General features: G+C 41.4%; 1 protein-coding gene across 5 annotated transcripts in view; it reads right to left on the bottom strand.

Moving 5' to 3' along the window:
* Positions 1–20,677, bottom strand: part of EVI5 (ecotropic viral integration site 5) — a 352,231-nt gene that overhangs the window by 91,369 nt on the left and 240,185 nt on the right. For all 5 annotated transcript variants that reach the window (XM_073593140.1, XM_073593141.1, XM_073593142.1 and 2 more), the window contains one exon: positions 17,273–17,419. In XM_073593140.1, the coding sequence (XP_073449241.1) occupies positions 17,273–17,419 (147 nt within the window). The remainder of the gene's footprint in view (positions 1–17,272; positions 17,420–20,677) is intronic.

The following is a 20,677-nucleotide window of genomic DNA, read 5'->3' as shown; positions in this document are numbered from 1 at the left end:
GAACAGCAACAAAGCTTCCTTGTGTACTTCTCTACAGAACAGAGTGAATTAAAAAGTTGTGATCTTCCCAACAATCAGTGCTACTTGCCTTTTGATTTGGGCATGCAACATTACCAATTTGTTGCCCTTCCCTTTAGCCTGTCCACTGCACTACATGTTTTCTCCAAGGTTCTCATCCTGCTTCCCTCCGATCCCAAGCAGATTTGTCTTCTGATTAACTAGCCTTTGCAGTGGATTCTCTGGTATCTTTATGTGATCAGTTTAGCTTAAATCAGAGTTCCAGTTCATTTTTTTATCTTATTTAATACTCCGCCGTAATTGTGTTCACTTTACTATTTGGATAATGTCATTAATGTGGTCTTTTTGTTTAAATCGTGCAAAACTTTGATCTCGGAAGCAGGCAGGGTCAAGCTCTGCTATGGTCATCTGAAGCCCTCGTCTTAATTTCCGGATTCGGTGCAGCTGGCTACCCAGCAAGCACCTCCCAATCTCACAGCTGCGCAGTAATGCCACTGCGCAGCGCTCTCTTCCTGAGAGGTTGCAATGGCAGCGTTGGTGGAAGTTTCTCCCCTGTTGCTTTGACAAACCATCAATGAGGACATCCCGGTTCTCCTGATTGCATCATTTCCGGTATTGAAATCATGCAGGAATACGGTATTAGGCAATTCCCATGGACTCCTGAAATAGATACCGCCGGTATCCCGAGTCCATGGTTATCTCCTAGTTACGTCATTGCCTAGGTGGCCAGAGCCTGAAGTGCTCCAGGAAATAAAGAAAAAAGGTATTTAGAAAAAAAAGATTCGCCATTTTAAAAAGAAATGCGAATGGACATTGCAAGTAAAAAAAAATGGGTGGAACTCCGCTTTAATTTACGTTTATCCTCCTCTGAAGCTCCTTCTGCATATACCCCAGCATTCCAATATTTCTCATTGAACTGAAATGGCCCAGGATGATGCGGTACAGACTTCAGACTCCTGGCAGCCCACCTCACATTTGGACTACTTTTGGATGTTCCAATGTTAATGAATACTCATCCTGTATCCCTTGTACGATTTAAAGGAGAAGTTACCCTTTTCTAACATGTTACAACTGTATTCAAGGTGTAATATGTTAGTGCTGCAGCTGCCCCTAAGCTCCCCCCCAGTCCCTGCTGTGGCAACAAACCAGGGATCTTCTTCCCGTGTCTGCTGCCACAATTCAAAAAAGACAGTGTCATGCGGGCCTCTGCCTACCCGGCGGTGTCACTCATGCCCAGTATTCTGTAAATGGGAAACTACAACTACCTGCCTTTGTGGCTGTCGGGTTGTAGTTCTCAATGAACTACAGTAGAGCTGTTGAGCACTGTGGTATTTCATTGAAAATTTCTGTCAGTGTGTAATTGAATGCTTGCAAGAGGTACGAGCACACAGCTTACACATAGTTTGCAAGAGCCCTGCATAGCACCCACTATCTTCTGATGATCGTAGTTGCAATGGTTTGCAGGCTCCCAAAAAAAAAAATTAAAAAATTAAAAAATGAGAGAATATCTATCTATCTCTATCTATTGAGATATATATACATATATCTCGATAGATACATTTTTCACTCTGTTATATTGCAGCCATTTGCTAAAATCATTTAAGTTCATTTTTTTCCCTCATTAATGTACACACAGCACCCCATATTGACAGAAAAACACAGAATTGTTGACATTTTGAAGATTTATTAAAAAAAGAAAAACTAAAATATCACATGGTCCTAAGTATTCAGACCCTTTGCTGTGACACTCATATTTAACTCAGGTGCAGTCCATTCCTTCTGATCATCCTTGAGATGGTTTTACACCTTCATTTGAGTCCAGCTGTGTTTGATTATACTGATTGGACTTGATTAGGAAAGCCACACACCTGTCTATATAAGACCTTACAGCTCACAGTGCATGTCAGAGCAAATGAGAATCATGAGGTCAAAGGAACTGCCTGAAGAGCTCAGAGACAGAATTGTAGCAAGGCACAGATCTGGCCAAGGTTACAAAAATAAGAGCACATTGGCCTCCATAATCCTTAAATATAAGACGTTCGGGTCGACCAGAACCCTTCCTAGAGCTGGCCGTCCGGCCAAACTGAGCTATCGGGGGAGAAGAGCCTTGGTGAGAGAGGTAAAGAAGAACCCAAAGATCACTGTGTCTGAGCTCCAGAGATGCAGTCGGAAGATGGGAGAAAGTTGTAGGAAATCAACCATCACTGCAACCATCCAGTCGGGGCTTTATGGCAGACTGGCCCGACGGAAGCCTCTCCTCAGTGCAAGACACATGAAAGCCCGCATGGAGTTTGCAAAAAAAAAAAAAAAAAAAAAAAAACACCTGAAGGACTCCAACATGGTGAGAAATAAGATTCTCTGGTCTGATGAGACCAAGATAGAACTTTTTGGCCTTAATTCTAAGCGGTATGTGTGGAGAAAACCAGGCACTGCTCATCACCTGTCCAATACAGTCCCAACAGTGAAGCATGGTGGTGGCAGCATCATGCTGTGGGGGTGTTTTTCAGCTGCAGGGACAGGACGACTGGTTGCAATCGAGGGAAAGATGAATGCGGCCAAGTATTGGGATATCCTGGACGAAAACCTTCTCCAGAGTGCTCAGGACCTCAGACTGGGCCGAAGGTTTACCTTCCTACAAGACAATGACCCTAAGCACACAGCTAAAATAACGAAGGAGTGGCTTCACAACAACTCCGTGACTGTTCTTGAATGGCCCAGCCAGAGCCCTGACTTAAACCCAATTGAGCATCTCTGGAGAGACCTAAAAATGGCTAACCACCGTTTACCATCCAACCTGACAGAACTGGAGAGGATCTGCAAGGAGGAATGGCAGAGGATCCCCAAATCCAGGTGTGAAAAACTTGTTGCATCTTTCCCAAAAAGACTCATTAGATCAAAAGGGGGCTTCTACTAAATACTGAGCAAAGGGTTTGAATACTTAGGACCATGTGATATTTCAGTTTTTCTTTAATAAATCTGCAAAAATGTCAACAATTCTGTGTTTTTCTGTCAATATGGGGTGCTGTGTGTACAATAATGAGGAAAAAAATGAACTGAAATGATTTTAGCAAATGGCTTCAATATAACAAATATATATATATATATATAAATAAAAATAAAGAATGCATCTTTTTTACCTGCAAAAAGATGTGCATTTTTTTTTAAAGGTGAACTTATCCTTTAAGAAATTAAAGTATATTTACTTTACCATACCATAAAATCCTTTACATTATGGGACTGTTCTTTCCTCTGTTCTTATGGTCCCCTTCTATTATTGCTTGATAACAAAACTGAGGCGTGCTGGGAGTGGGAAGGGTTATACCGGGCTGTCCCGCTGTCCCTACAACTTTGTGTTTAGCCCTGTGGCGTCTCTTATTAGAGGTTGTTACAGTTGGAATGTTTTCCCTCTGATTTTAAAGTAAAAAATTGTCTATGTTAAAGCTCAATTGCACTTTTCAGCTTAAGCACGCCAGGTGCATCAAAGCAAAAAGGTGTTCAAAGTTAAGAGTACATTTTCTTTAGAAATCAGACAGTAGCAAAGCCTGTGGGCTGCCATCTAGCTGTAGAGAGAGACTCCTGCTGTGTGTGTTAAAGCAGTGGTCTCTGACATACCCCCTCTGCCTCACAACACTGTTTGATGCAAAGGGACAGTCTGAGGCAAAATCCATAAAAAAATATTGAATAAAACGACTTACTATTGTTTCATGAATTAAGCTCTGAGTGGCTAACTATGAATATCTGATTTACTATTTCATGCTGCAATGTGACAACCGAAAAAGCAAAACAAGGCTTCCGAAAACTACAACATAGAGTGTTTTAAAGCCCCACTTCTAAACAAATTCATCACTCTCCCACCCCACCTCAAACTAATTGATATACCAAACAAAAAAAATATTAATAAAATAACCCTATCTAAAGGCCTTATCAAAGAGGAAAAAAGGCACTGCTCACCAACCCAGTTCATTAGTATGTAGATGAAAGAGGCCTTAGCCACTTCAAATGCACTGGGCTGGTGAGCGGTGCCTTTTTCCTCTGATAATGCTCTTAGGCCCCTTTCACACTGTCAGACCATTTAGTGTGAACGGTCTCTCCATAGCAATCAGTGGAGCTCAATAAGCCCCTCTCCGCTCAGTGAGCAGAGAGGGACCTGTCATCCGCCGGCTCAGCGGAGATCAACTGAGAGATCTTCCGCTGAGCTGGCAGACAGAGGCGGACTCCGTGGCAGTGGATCCGCCTCATGGGAATGAAGCCTAACACCTCTGAATGGCGCACTGATGCCAGCTTCCTTCACTGCAACCAGCAGAGAGATCTATATCTCAGCAGCACTGGAATCCTGTCTAAGCACCGGTTCACATGTCTGCGCTCTGCCAGATCGCATGTGATTCTATGCAGTGCACATCACATGCAATGTCCGTGCAATATGATTTCAGATATTATATATATACACACACACATTTATTATGGCCGATATTGCATAGCATTCGGACCAAGCTCACACAGGACCCTTTTTATTGGTCAGCACCAGAATCGGATCGCATGGGTGTTAAACAACCACGCGATCCGATTCATGTCCGAACTGTCAATTCGCAGTGCGATATACAAAGCTGAAATGGGTGTGTCAATAACAATGTATTGACACTCCCAGCAGTTTGCATATGGAAGTGTGAACTGCTGAGCAAGTCGGGTTAGATACAGGAACCGCAGTGGATTTGCAGGGTTCCAGCATTGCACAAGTGTGAACCGAAAGCCTAAAGGCCCTTTTAATTTACCTGTAGTCATGTAACACTCAACCCTTCTCTTGGTTACTTCCTGTATAGGAAAATTATAAGATGAAACAATCAGCGCCACAAGTAAAAAATATTGTGATATTTAAATAAGATAACCTAATAATAAACGTGCACAGCTGCTAAACATTCCAAGTGGTACACCACACTAATTTCAAAATAGATAGTAAATAAATAAATGTAGCGCTGTGTGTAAAAATATATATAACTATAAAGTGCAAATCTCTAAAATAAATAAATCCTACATATAAATGAATAGTCCATAAAATGAAAAAATGAAGAAATAAAACATGAAAGACTCTTGTGATCAGTGTATCCACACAATTCCACCACAGTGATTGTTCGTCCTCAAAAGGAGTGCACACCACCACCAGTAAAAATGCACGCTCACCTCCCAGATGAGTCAAAACTCATATGCGGATCTCCTCACGAGCTCTTTGCTCTCACTTCCTCTTCCCAATCAACGGTGGCTCTATTCTTAATGGTAACTCAGCTCATTAACATCCAAAGAAATGAATCACCTCCCAGCTTGGCTCAAGATTCCATGAGTTCAGGACATGTAAATAATAAGTATAGAGACCATAGTGTTCTCTGTATACAAATTTATTCAAAGCCCCCAAACAGACAAGTTGCACTTACAAGATAAAAACTTTTAAAATCACATATAAACCTCCAGAGTAGCACCATCGTGTCCACATGCACAGTGCCTGGCTGGACGTCACTATCAGCACTTCCCTTCTAGACATGGCCAATCACAGGCCTTCCTCAGTAGAACTGGGAGGTGAGCGCGCATTTTTACTGGTGGTGGTGTGCACTCCTTTTGAGGACGAACAATCACTGTGGTGGAATTGTGTGGATACACCGATCACAAGAAGAAGAGTTTTTCATGTTTTATTTCTTCATTTTATGGACTATTCATTTATATGTAGGATTTATTTATTTTAGAGATTTGCACTTAATATATATTTTTACACATAGCGCTACATTTATTTACTTCCTGTACCACGTGAGCGTTTATTTTCTTTCCACATTTTCCAAAAACTTGTTGAAAAAAAAAGGGCATATTGAAAAGGCTCATAATGCCTCATAGAATATATGTTGGGGTTTTTGCTTTCGAAAAATGGGATAATATTGTGGGCATTTTCATTGTCCTGTTGCTCCAGGGCCTTCAAAAGTGAGATAGGTTGTCAGGAAATTATATGTGCAATTTATGCTCCTAAAACACCTGGAGGTGCTACTTGCATGTTGGGCCTCTGTATGTGGTTAGACTGCTTAAAAGTCTCACACATGTGGTATTGCCATACTCAGGAGTAGCAGAATGTGTTTTGGGGTGTAGTTGAAAGTATGCCTATATAGTGTGTGAGAAATAACTTGACAATATGACCATTTTGTGAAAAAAAAAAAAAAAATCTTAATTTTGCAAAGAATTACAACTTCAAAAAAAACTCACATTTGAGTACACTGCTGGGGAGCTGCTGAGCGGACAAGTGGTGGTGGAATTGTGCAAACCCTAAATATCTCTGCCCTGGAGGTATGTGTCAGGGTTGCTGGCGACTGTCCACTGGCTGGAGACCCGACGCATTGGCATGAACACTGTCTACAGCGACTTCACTGCTCATGAGACCTATTTGTGAAAGAGGCACCATTTGATAAGAGACTTCGGTGCTGTGGTGGAGACGCTGGAGAATATCCTTGAGGCCGATTACTGTTGGAGCTGATGTTTGAATGACATCTTATGTGCTATTTATCCCAATAGAGGGCAGGAGGCAATGTGTTTGGGTGTTAGTGATGGCCTCTTCATGCTTATGATACACAGTTTCTGCTCTAGCAATCAAATGGATATCATATGGACTTTGACATTAGCACTGCACCATTTTTACTAACCCAAAAAACTCACCATGCCTCTTACTAAATACCTTGGAATGTCTACTTTCCAAAAAGGGGTAATTTGGGGGGTATTTGTAATTTCATGGCTTGTTAGTGTTTCAAGAAATGAGGTCAGCACATCAGGTGTGATCAATTTTCAATGACTGACACCATGGCTTGTAGACTCTAACTTTCACAAAGACCAAATAATATATACTTATTTGGATAATTTTTACCAAAGATATGTAGTAGTATGAATTTATAAAGAAAAATGACTAAATCTGCACAATTTTATAACAGAAGCGAGGTAAAATGCATTTTTTAAACCAAATTTTCGGTCTTTTTCAATTATAGCGCAAAAAAATAAAAAACCCAGTGGTGATTAAATACCACCAAAAGAAAGCTCTTGTGTGAAAAAAAGACAAATTTCATATGGGTACAGTGTTGCATGACTGAGTACCGTAATTGTCATGCAAAATGTGAGTGCTGAAAGCTGAAAATTGGCCTGGTTAGGAAGGGGGTACAAGTTCCCAGTGGGCAAGTGGTTAAAGAATAAGCCATTTTGTCAAGTTTTAGTTGCAGAATAATGTCTTTCAGTGACATAAAATACTCAGACTATATGGCCAATATCAGCTGGTCATATAAGCTTTTCTAAAAGTATAAACAGATCTTATCAAATCTGGAAATGACTCAGTCAGTAGATCTGGAAAGAAGAAAATCAACAAGATGCAGTGCACTTAAGAAAAAAAGACATCTTTAGAACATGCAAGAACTTTAATGTGCAGTTTAAAACTAGAACTTCTATTTTTTGTTTGCAACTGCAGTTTTTATTATCAGCAGAGTCTATTCAGTATGACTGTAAAACTTTCCACACCAAAGATAAGAAGTGATGTCTTGTTACAGTCAACTAAATTAACACCCAGCAATGAATCATATCTGTCTTTCCACTTTCATAGTTTTGCTTTCATTATTTCTAGCTTACCAATGTTGACAAAAGGTCTTGATTTGACTCTACAACCCAGAAAAAAAAAAAAAAAGTTCAATACCTGACCTTGGCAAGACAATAAAACTTAACCATACATCAAATGAATGGCTCTATCAAGAAAGATCATGCAGATTTCATACTTTCGTTAGCTTATCAAGCTAATTATATTTCTGAGACAAGGAAAAAAGCTGCATTTCTAGTCTTGCTGATACTCATGGTATCAGCAATATAATTTCCTAAGTGAAATTAGGTGCAAGGCAAGGTCATAGTGTTGCAGATAGGCGGAGAATGCAAAAAACTTACCTCTTTACAACTTCGGCTACCACTGATGAAAAATACCCAGTCGGGGGAAAAAAAAAAAAAAAAGGAAAGAGTTTGGCAAACTCCAAGACATAAGCAGAAAGCTGCATTATATGGGAGATCTTAAAAGTGCAGATTTATATTTTACATTGCTGCCCCAAAATATTTTGTGTTAAAACACAAAAGAGTGTTATGAGTGCACAGCCACCATGGCTTTCTAGCCATTCAAAATATTGCTAGTTTGTTGTCACACCACCTGTTGAAAATGGTCACCATATACTTCATAATATGACCACAATAAGGAGATTGTTTAATCAGAATAACATGTGTGGGAAGCTTAATACAAATGCATAACTGCAAAGAAGTGTCTCTCCTGATAAGAGAGATCGGCACTGATAATCAGTGCAGCCTCATCAGTAGGGATGAGCTTCGAGTTGAACATGGGCTGTTGGCAAGTTCGCCGAACAGCGAACAATTTGGGGTGTTCGCGGCAAATTAGAATGCCGCGGAACACCCTTTAAAAGTCTATGGGAGAAATCAAAAGTGCTAATTTTAAAGGCTTATATGCATGGTATTGTCATAAAAAGTGTTTGGGGACCCGGGTCCTGCCCCAGGGGACATGTATCAAAGCAAAAAAAAAAAGTTTTAAAAAACGGCCGTTTTTTCGGGAGCAGTGATTTTAATAATGCTTAAAGTGAAACAATAAAAGTGTAATATCCCTTTAAATTTTGAGAGTAGTTTTAAATTACTTTTTTTCCTTTGAAATGTCATTTTGCTGTCAGACTGTTCTAAACACGGGAAACACGCGCCCCTTTACAGGCATACTATAGACACCCCCCAGGTACAAAATTTAAAGGGATATTACACTTTTATTGTTTCACTTTAAGCATTATTAAAATCACTGCTCCCGAAAAAACGTCCGTTTTTAAAACTTTTTTTGCATTGATCCATGTCCCCTGGGGCAGGACCCAGGTCCCCAAACACTTTTTATGACAATAACTTGCATATAAGCCTTTAAAATTAGCACTTTTGATTATTCATGTTCGTGTCCCATTGACTTTAACAGTGTTTAACAGAATTTTTTGCCTGTTCGCATGTTCTGGTGCGAACCGAACAGGGGGGGTGTTCGGCTCATCCCTACTCATCAGCGATGCCAATCTGTGCCCATCAGGGCACACCAGTGAAGGAGAAAACTCACTAATTTACAAAATTGTAAAACAGAAACGAAGAAAAACGTAACGAAAATTCTGTCATTTGTTTAGCAAAAAAAAAAAAAAAAAAAAAAGTGGCGATTAAATACCACCAAATAAATTAAAAAGCACCGTCAAAAAAAAAAAAAAAAAAAAAAGGAAAAATAGGATTTTTATAACAGCTTACCTGTAAAATTCTTTTCTTGGTGTACATCATGTGACACAGAGCCTTAAGTTAAGTTATAGCCTACCGTCAGGTGTTGACACTGGTAAACCCTAATTAAGGAAGCTTACTCCCCTATATAACCCCTCCTCCTTCCAGGATCACATCAGTTTTTGTAGCAAAGCAATATACTTGTATCCCAAAAAAGAGGGGAGGGACCCGGTGTCCCATGATGTACTGTAAGAAAAGGATTTTACAGGTAAGCTGTTATAAAAATCCTATTTTCTTTATTGTACATCATGGGACACAGAGCCTTAAGTATTTACTTAATGGGACGTTAGATAGCAATTCCACATGAGGGGTGGGAGAAAACAACCCGCAGGGTACACCCAGACTTGAGGATTTTTACTGCTGCTTGCAGCACACTGCGCCCGAAGGCGATATCCTCATACCGCCTTACATCCACCTGATAATAATTTGTCAATGTATATGCACTGAAGACAAAGTTGTGGCCTTACACATCTGAGCCATGGAGGTCTAATGATGCACTGCCCAAGAAGCACTAACCGACCTGGTAGAATGTGCCTTAACTTGAAACGGGGGAATCTTACCCCATAAATCATAAGTTTGAATTATCACTTGGCAACAGTGGTTTTTGACGCTGCCTGTCCCTTCTTAGGACCCTCCGGCAGAATAAATAAGACATCAGTCTTATGAAGGTTTGACGGGCGGATTAAGCAAGTGGTCTTTGAAATAAGACTGATAAGGCCAATTTCATTTCTATCCCTAATTGTAGAAAGGCAAAAGTTCTGCCTATGATACATCTCCGAGGGTGCCAACCCTTGGATTCACACCAGGAAACGTAAGCCTTCCAGACGCTACAATATATAGTTCTGGAAGCTGGCTTCCTAGCATTAATCAGGGTAGAGATAACTGACCCGGAAAGACCACGTTTCTTTAGAATGTGGGTTTTAATAGCCAAGCTGTTAAATTTAGAGACAGCAAGGAAGGAAGGAATATTGGTCTCAGAGAGCAGATCTGGCCTTAGTGGGAGGGACCATGGGCCCTCCACTGCCATCTTTACGATTTCTGCGTGCCATGACCTTCTGGGCCATGCTGGTGCTACCAGAATTGTCGGCTTTCTTTCCAGCTTGAGCCTGCAAAGAAGTTGAAGCAGCAACTGAATAGGGGGGAATACATAGATCAGTTTAAACTGATGCCATGGGGTCACGAACGCATCTGTTCCGCATACGAATGGATCCCTTGTTTTGGCCACAAAGTTGACCAACTTCGTGTTGAATCTGGATGCTAGAAGATCCACGTCCGGAGTCCTCCATCTTTGACAAACAGCCCAAAATATGTCGGGGTGAAGAGACCATTCCCCTGGGAATAACTGCTGGCGACTTAAGTAGTCCGCCTGCCAATTCTCTACTCCCGGAATGAAGTTCGCAGAAAGGCATGGAACATTCCTTTCTGCCCAAGTTAGAATATGGCTCACCTCTCTCTGCGCTGAGAGACTTTTGGTGCCCCCTTGGTGATTTATATAGGCCACAGCTGTGCCATTGTTGGATTGAATCCTGACAGGACAATCCCGTAACCTGAAAGTCCAGGCCTTTAGAGCCAGGCGTACTGCCTGAATTTCTAGGATATTGACGGACAAGCTTCTTTCAGTTCTTGACCACTGTCCTTGGACAGCTGTCTTTTCTAATACTGATTCCCCAGCCTGAGAGGCTGGCATCCGTCATTACCACTTTCCAGATGACTGGTCTGAAGGATTTTCCTTTCAGCAGATTCTGGGTTAATAACCACCAAGTGAGGCTTTGGGCCACTCTTGGGGACAGCCACATTGGCAAGTCTAAAGCTTGAATTGATTTGTGCCAAGTAGACAGGATACTGTTTTGCAACAGTCTTGAATGGAACTGGGCATAGGGAACTGATTCGAATGAAGCTACCATGGTTCCCAGCAACCTCATGCAGAGGCGAATGGAGGGATTGCCATTTGACCTGACCCTCTGCACCAGTTCTCCTATGGAGTTGATTTTTGCCTGAGGCAAGAACACCCTTTCCTGGGCTGTATCTATGATCAGACCCAAGTACTCCAGCCTTCTTAGCTGTATTAAGGAAGATTTCTCTAGGTTGAGAATCCAACCCAAACTTTTCAGATAGTTGGTTGTAGTGCATACGCTTTGCTCCAGACAAGTCGCTGATTGATCTATAAGTAATAGATCGTCTAGGTCCGCTACGATTGTTATGCCCTGTGCCCTTAACCTGGCTAGAGGTGGGCCAGCACTTTGGTCAACATACGAGGTGCTGTAGCTAGCCCGAAGGGCAGGGCTACAAATTGAAAATGCTGCTGTTCTAATTCGAACCGCAGAAACTTTTGATGAGCAGGAAATATAGGGACATACAGATATGTATCCCTGATGTCGATTGATGCCAGAAGTTCTCTTCCTAAAAGGATATAAACTACTGACCTGATTGTCTCCATGCTAAAGCAGCGGATCTTCAGGAATAGATTTAGCTTTCTTAGATTTAGAATGGGTCTGACATCTCCACTTGGCTTTGGTACCATTAAAAAGGTTTGAATAAAATCCCAGACTTTGCTCTTTTGTGGGTATTTGTATGATCACCCCTTGAGATATTAATTGGTCTAGTGCCTGAAACAGAGACCGTTTTCTCTCTGGATCTTGGGGAACGCATGACCGCAGAAAGCGAGACGGTGGAAAGTCCCGGAATTCCAGCTTGTACTCCAGCGTTACCGTGGAAATTACCCATCTGTCCTGAATTTCCTTTTTCCAGACTTCTGAAAATTGCAGAAGTCTTCCCCCCACCTTGGTGAGGGGGGTTGCCTCTTCATGATCAGGCTTTAGGATTCTGTTTTGCAGATTTCCTACCCCAGGGCTTCTTTTGAGCCTGGGTCTGACCCCGAGTCCTTCCTCTAGAGTCTGACGGCGGAGGCCATCGCCACTGCCTAGAGGCGGAAGCCCCTGGCGCAGGGGAAAGAGTCCGTTTAAATGCAGGGCGTTTATATTTTCTTTTGACTGGTAAAAAGGTACCAGCAGAAATTTTCTTGATATATCTATCCAAGTCTTCTCCAAATAGTCGCTCTCCATGAAAGGGGAACCCAGTTAGGTTTTTACATGGTGTTTCAGCTGACCAATTTTTCAACCACAGGATTCTGCGCATATGTCCAAGCATAAGCGTGAGACGGGATGCCTGGTGAATAGAGTCTTTGATGGCATCTATGGCAAAACATAATGCCTTAGGTAGTTCAGCCAAATCTTGACCTAGTTGCGTAGGAAGCTCTCTAAGGGCCTGTTTGAATTAGTCCTTTAGGGATTGCCAGACGCCTATCGCGGTGACTGCGGGCTGGGTGATGGCACCTACTATGGAAAAAGCAGACTTTAGCAGGGATTCCAACTTCTTATCTATTGGATCTTTAAGCATCCGTGCATTGTCTACAGGACAAGTTAAGTTATTATTCACGTTGGAAATCGCAGCGTCAATTGCTGGTACTTTCCATTTTTTGGAGAATTTCTCCTCCAGAGGATAGAGAATTGAGAACCTTTTAGGAGGGAGAAAATGTTTATCCGGTTTATCCTATTCCGAAAAAATAATCTGTTCAAGTAATGCGTGCGCAGGAAACGCATGCAAATGGGAAGGTTTTAAGGAACCCAAGGAAGAGGCCACGTTTTTATGAGACTGTTAGGGACAGCATGAAAGAGGAACGAACCATCTCTGTAAGAGTTTGTATCAGCAATTATTCAGATTTCCTCAGTAGAATCATCGGTAAGCTCTTCTTGATTGAGGGTAGAACCTCATCATGTGCCACTGTTCCCCTTGTAAAGCTGAAGTGGGGGAGGGGGACCTAGTACTTTTTCTATCCATTTGAACAGAGCATGCGATTAAAGCCGCTAGTCTTTCTTCCAGACCCTGAAGTGGGGAGGAAAGGGTTTCTTCAGTCACGTATGCAGGTGCTGAGATGTGAGAGGCAGCTGCACCAACAATTTGCTCTAATGGCTCACCCTGAGTTGCCATGATTGGTAATTCAAGCGAGGAAGATAGCGTGGAAATACAGCTTGAAATCCCAATGCATGGGGGTGAAACCTTTACCCTTTTGGCTTTTGTGGTGTATTTTTTGCCAGGCATAGTACAAAAACAGAGGCGCTATACACTAAATCGCTGAAAATAGTCAATACTTTTAAAATTGCTATACAGTTCAGCTTAGTGCTGGAAAAGGGTGTCCTTCCTGAATCAGGAAATGCCAGTTGCATTGCAGAGATTGGGAAATGTCTCACTGCCTGAGATTAGCGCAGCGCAGTACCGACGCCCTGACGGGCTCTGCACGTGGGGTGTGCGAACACACCGGAGCTCAACCTTACTCCTCATCAGCAGAGGAGAGACTGACACAGCTGTATGTATCCGCTATTAGCCTGCCGTTCGTCCATAGACATTTCATGGCACCTGAGTTAGGCCCTGCCCCCTCCCAAAAAATTCCACCCCCTTACTTATTTAAAATGTTTCCGACGCCTGAGCACGGCATTTTTCTGGTCCCAGACCCAAAACGAGGGGAGGGGCAGCAGAGCCTCCTGCAATGAGGCACAGACCTGTGTAAAAAATACAGCCACAGTAACAAACTTTCAGTGGTATAATAGCGGGACCCTCTATCTCCCCCACGGGGGGGGTTAATGTAAGCGCTGCTGTCCCCCTAACCCTCTGGTCCCATCAGGGGAGGAAAAAAAAAACAAAAAAACAAAAAAACAAAAAAAAACATTTTGCAGCTTTTCCCACCTTGCAAAAATCTGCTTCCACACGCTGTACAGCCAGGCACGGAACTGAGAAAACAGTGAAAGACAACCGAGCAAGGTATGTGCATAGATTCCATCTAGTGGAGATTTTAAAGCATGACAAAATTTTTGCTTAAATGAAAGAAATGTATAGATGTTTTTAATATCAATGTCTCTCGTTCCTTACCTTGTCCTCGCCGCAAGATTTTGCTGATTTAACAGAAAATCCAGCTTCCACCCATCACGGCGGGTTACGTTTAACAAACCTTCAAGGACTGGGTCCTTTAAAACGGGGTCCAACTGCCTTGGGCATTGTATAGCACCCCACATCAGGAAGCTTGAGGTAATGTAACAAGACCTAAACCCTGGGTTCCAGTTCTACTAAGAGGCATTGCAGGCAAAACCTCGTGCTTCGGTTACGAGGTCCCAGGTATCATCCATTTTAGGACTCAGTGGCATTTCTGGGTGGATCTGGTTTCTTTTTATGGAGGAATTTAAATCCAGCATGGATCCCTCCAGGAGCTCCTCCGAGCACTTCTTCACTTGTGACCAAAACCTTAGACACTGGTGAAAAAGCTGATGTGCTCCTGGAAGGAGGAGGGGTTATATAGGGGAGTAAACTTCCTTAATTAGGGTTTGCCAGTGTCAACACATGACGGTAGGCTATAACCCATTAAGTAAGTACTTAAGGCTCTGTGTCCCATGATGTAGAAATTGTTGTTTGGGTACAGTGTTGCATGACTGTGAAAGCTGAAAACTTGCCTGGGCAGGAAGGGGGTGAAAGTTTCCAGTATTGAAGTGGTTAAAGCCTAACTTTAGGTTTATTACAATTTTAAAAATATTTTTTTCTTTTCCTCCCCTTATGTTCTGTTTGACACCATTACCCCATTATATTTGTGTATATGACAGTCCAAGTGACTTTTGTCTATATTGCGGTACTATGTATTAACCCATCCTTGCCATGAATGTATATTTTTTTATGTTGCACAAGAAACCTTTTTTAATTCATTTTTTGATACTTAATATTGGATTTTACAAAAATTTCATATGTTTGTACACTTTTTGAGACGAAGTCCCATTTCTAGTAGGGGGTATTTTTGTTTTGTTACAATTACAAGGGATGTGGCCGTAATCCACAGTTGATCCAGGGAATATTCGATTGCCTCTTGGGGGAGCAGGAAGGATTTCTTTTTCCCCCGTTGGAGCAAATTGCATCCTGTTTTTTTTTTTTTTTTTTTTTTTTCTTTTGCGCTTTCCTCTGGATCAACTGTTGGTATAGGATTTCAAAAAACACATATATTTTCCCCCCTTTTATTGGTTGAACTAGAATCTTTTTTCAATCAGACTATGTAAATATGCATTGGGGTATCTATGCGAGAGTGGCTTTTGCTGCTGCTGTGGATTTGTGGGTTAATATTGCTGGGTGGAGTTAAACAGGGTGGTAGGAAAGCAAAGCATAATAATGTGTGTGCTGTAGGTGTGTGAAATACATGACTGCACTACACAATCGTGCCATGCTGTAGAAGGCTTAGGCCTCATGCACACGAGACGCTGTTAAACGCGCGTTCAGAGGCAGTTGGACACACTTCAACTGCCCCTGAACTCATTCAATGTTATCCTATGTGTCCATGTACAGAGTCTCGTTTTTTGGCGTTTTTAGGCAGTTGCGTTTAACCTCGTTTTTCCAGAAGCAAAAAATGGGTTCAGACGCAAAAGTTTTCCACGTTTCAGACGCCAAACACGGCTAAACGCCGGTACCGCGTTTATTTATAAGTGTTTTTAAAGGAACCCTATTTTTTGGACCAGAAAACACAGAAATATGATGGTAAACTGCAGCAGAGAATGACATTTTGCGACCCGTATATGGGGCCCCGTATCTCTGGGCCACTTGGTGCTAGGAACCCCAAATTTGGTGAGCAAAATGGCAGAAATAGTTACAATTTATCATGCTTTCTGGTCTGTTATCTTAACTAAACACTTCTAGACGCAAACATGGTTAAACGCGGCTAAACGCAGCATGCAAACGTGGCAAAACGGGCGTTTCTAAACGCTGGATTCAGCTTTTAAAAACATGTGTTCAGCAGAGTGAATCTCGTGTGCATGAGGCCTTAGATGCAGAAGATGGTCACAGGGATTGGGGAGAAGGATGGAGGAGTCAGTATGAGAGAGAAAGTGTATATTATATTTAAAAATAAACAACCACAGCTAGTGCTCCAACTCTTGATGTAAATTTGTAAATTAAAAACACAAATAAAAAACTTGGATGGTGCTGCTGCATAGTACTTTTTTTGCTTAGTCCATAGTTCTACTTCAAATACTGTGTGTCTATGTTAATTTTGCCCTTCCTTCAAAAATAATCTTACTCCTTTCTCTGAGACCTGAAAATCTCAGCATGCAAATTCGATTTTTTATTAGTCACATGCAACTAACTACCTTTCACGGTCTCTGCTTGACATCCTTTCATGCACACAGTGAAAGTTAGGGAGGGGTCTCTTGTTAACTTCTCTTAAAAGTTACGCGAGACAATACATAACCCATCAACTCTTAAGCCAGCCATTGATGGAGGATGAGGAGGGGGGGCATAGGGAACCTACCTCAATTGTGTGGATGGAGGAACTACCCATCAATGCCCATAATGTAAGCTTGCACCAACGATGAAAGAATTATGCATATGCTTGTGGGAAATGACCTTTATGTCTTAGTGATTACATATGGCAAGAATGACTGGAAAGAATCACCCATTTAGAAAAAAAATACATCTATGACACTGGCCATTAGCAATGTTTAGAGTATAACTAAAGACAAAACTTTTTCCCATGATTTGGATAGAGTGATTAAGTGTTAAAACCTTGGCCAGGTTTTTATTTCTATGTCACCATAAGGCCTAGTTTTCATTAGCTTTACTCTTTGAAGAGCAATGCACTCTGATTACTCTTCAGAAAGCATTTGACAGGCGATGAGGCGTATGCAAAAACACAGATGAAGAACGAGGAGAATCAAACAGAGCCGCACTAATTTCTTTGCGCACACATCTTTACAGTGAATGTACATTAGTGCTTTATGTATAATCAGAATAGATCTGGTTTCAATTTATACACATAGTAAACTTGAATCTATGCATCATATTATGGAGCTCCTGGATCGTGAACTACCACAATCAAACCGGACAATCATTTTACCTTGCACTCAATCTCTGCTTGCTTGCGCTTTGCATCAGTTAGCTGAGCTTGCAGAGTCTTGTTTTGTGTGGACAGATATTGCACCTTAGCTTGTAAGCTTTTGACCTCTTGCTCTGCTCTTCTCAGATGGTTGCTGTTTATCTGGTTCTGTTGTGAAGGGAAAAAAAACAAAAAACGAGAGACAAAAGCGATAAGGTGTAAAAAAACCTGAACGAGATATTAAAACACAGACAACCAAGTAAAAATAACAAGTTAAAACTAGAAAAGCTACAATTTCTGGGGAAATTGTGTGAAGTGTTCTTGCCTTTACAACTGGAGTGGGCGGAGTAACTGAGTGGAGTGGCTTGAGTAACTGTTGTGTGGTTGGAGTGGCTGGAGTAATTGTGAAAAGTGTTAAAAAGCTTAAAAAAACTTAATATTTTAAAAAGTATAAATAGTAGTAAAAAAGTTGAAGACGTCCCATCATTAGCTGAAAGAGTTAAACATTTTTTTCAAAAATGATTTTTTTTTTTTTAACTTTTTTTTCATGGGGTGGTCATAATGTTTTGGCTGATCACAGGGTGGTCATAAATTATTTGGCTGATCACAGGGTGGTCATAAATTATTTGGCTGATCACAGGGTGGTCATAAATTATTTGGCTGATCACAGGGTGGTCATAAATTATTTGGCTGATCACAGGGTGGTCATAAATTATTTGGCTGATCACAGGGTGGTCATAATGTTTTGGCTGATCACAGGGTGGTCATAATGTTTTGGCTGATCACAGGGTGGTCATAATGTTTTGGCTGATCACAGGGTGGTCATAATGTTTTGGCTGATCACAGGGTGGTCATAATGTTTTGGCTGATCACAGGGTGGTCATAATGTTTTGGCTGATCACAGGGTGGTCATAATGTTTTGGCTGATCACAGGGTGGTCATAATGTTTTGGCTGATCACAGGGTGGTCATAATGTTTTGGCTGATCACAGGGTGGTCATAATGTTTTGGCTGATCACAGGGTGGTCATAATGTTTTGGCTGATCATGGCGTGTACATAATGTTTTGGCTGATCATGGCGTGGACATGATGTTTTGGCTGATCATGGGGGGGGGGGGGGGGGTCGGGTCATAATGTTTTGGCTGATCATGGGGGAGGTCATAATGTTTTAGCTGATCATGGGGTTGTCAGCTTTTGTCACCTCCCACTCTAGTTTTGAACATGTCGCCATTCATTCCTATGGGATCAATTTCGCCACAAAAACGATGATATTTCGTAAACCATTCGGCAAAACATTGCACACCAATCGGGAACAATCCGCACGTTTCGGTATATTACTGTCTATGTAGTGTAAAAGTTGTGGGAGGAGTTAGGGTGGTAAATTTGGCTATAATAATAATATATATGTGAGATAACAGTAAGTGGTCTTGCTATGCAAGAACACTTCATAAAACATCCATACAATTAAAATACAATATAGAATAAATAACACAGATTTAAACAGGCAAACTACAAAATAACAAATACACCACTTTCTCTAACACCGCCCCAGATAATAACACAATACCAACATACTATAAAAACACAAAATCCTGATCATAAACAACCAGAATGGAGATGGGAATGGTATTTGTAGGGTAACTCCTGCAAATGTGAATAGGTTTTTTGTTTTTTTAAACACTTCACCTATACTTCTAATTCTTCACCTAGTGAATCCTGCAAGCAAGTCATAAGTACTCACTGTAAGGCAAAGGAAAGAATCCTGACTTATCCTATTTTCATTGCTGGACAAACTTTTATATTATAGGCCTCATGCATACTGGGTTTAACAAGTGCTGCTTTTACAGGCATATTAGAGGAGCGCTGAAGAGAGAAAAAAAAAAACAAAAAAAACACACACACACACACACACACACACCCACCCACCATCAAAAACCACATTAAGAAGAGCAGAAAACTGCTGAATGTGTCTAAACATTAAATGCATCTAGGAGTGTTTGAGCCTTCATGCATTCTAATGGTCAGAATTATTCTAGCCGTAAGGATCCATTAATGCTCAAACATGTGATGCGCCTAAATGTGTGTGCATATACGAGGCTCTGTGTGAATTTTTAAGCAGCTTTTCTGCCAGGAGTTCTGGTGTCCAGGAAAGACAAGCAAACGCCCTGTGCGCCTGAGGCCTTACACGTGTGACCTGAAGTACAGAGTTGGTACATGAACTTGTTACCAATTACCCACTTGTCGACTGCCCCATAGCAGATTTACTGCTACAGGGCGGCCACGCTGCGCAGGATCAAACAAATATATATATCTCCATCTCCGCACTTCCGGGTATCGGGCACGAGTGCGCGCCACCGTCTGCTCGCTCCCAATGTGATTTTACACAGCGGGAGCTGATCAGCGTGTCCTGGAGGACCCAATGTCCACCGGCACCCGCTGATCATTTGGTACACTGACAGAATGGCAGTCTGCCTATATAAACAAGGCCGATTGCCTGTCAGTACAGAAGACATGGATCCTGTGTTCCTGTAAAGTAGAAACGCTGATCCATGCCTTCCACTAGTAAAAGAACTTCCCCACTACACTGAAACATTAACTAGGCTCACAGTTAACCCTTTGATTGCCCGTGTTAACCTCTTCCCAGCCAGTGTAATTAGTAGAGAGACAGTGCATATTTTTAGCATTGATTACTGTATTAGTGTTACTGGTCCCCTAAAGAGTGTCAAAAGTGTCAGATTTGTCTGCCGCAGTCCCGCTATAAGACGCTGATCACCGCCATTACTAGTAAAAAAAACAAAAACAAAACAAACAGTCTGTAGACTCTAGAACTTTTGTAGAAACCAATCAATATACTCTTATTGGGATTTTTTGCCAAAAATATGTAGCATATGTGGTGATCAGACCACAATTCACAATTCTACCTTACACACAAAGCACAGAAGGCAATGCTTGAGAGAATAAAAGCCTCCTACTGATAAACATCAAAATATAGATCCATTTATACAATGAATAGGAGAGGATAAAAGCAGCATCATCAAGCCAAGGTTATAGCTGTTATCCACCATGGAGTCACTAATGTATGTGGGCATTTATATTCACCGTTTTAATTTTCATATTTGTATAGCTTTAAAGAACCCTCAAAATAGGAAACTGTCGGCAAGTTATTGGAGTTTGGATGTAAAAATGTCACCGACAGGATTAATACAGCTTATACACAAGCATCTACTTCTTGAAAGGATTGGAAAACGTCAATATAACACTGCCATCCAGTGGTTGGATTAGAAAATACAATCTGAAAATGGAGCTATCATCAAGAAAATAGAGAATAAAATAAGGTTTCGGATACGGCTACAACAACATGTATAAAAATTGTCCATCAGGTTAAACATGGCAAAAGCTTTGCCTATAACCCTAGCCTTATTTGGAT

The sequence above is a fragment of the Aquarana catesbeiana genome, linkage group LG07 (genome assembly GCF_042186555.1).
Source record: "Aquarana catesbeiana isolate 2022-GZ linkage group LG07, ASM4218655v1, whole genome shotgun sequence".
Classification (NCBI taxonomy): domain Eukaryota; kingdom Metazoa; phylum Chordata; class Amphibia; order Anura; family Ranidae; genus Aquarana; species Aquarana catesbeiana.
Note: the sequence above shows the minus strand (reverse complement) of the source record. Positions and strands in the feature narration are given on the sequence as shown.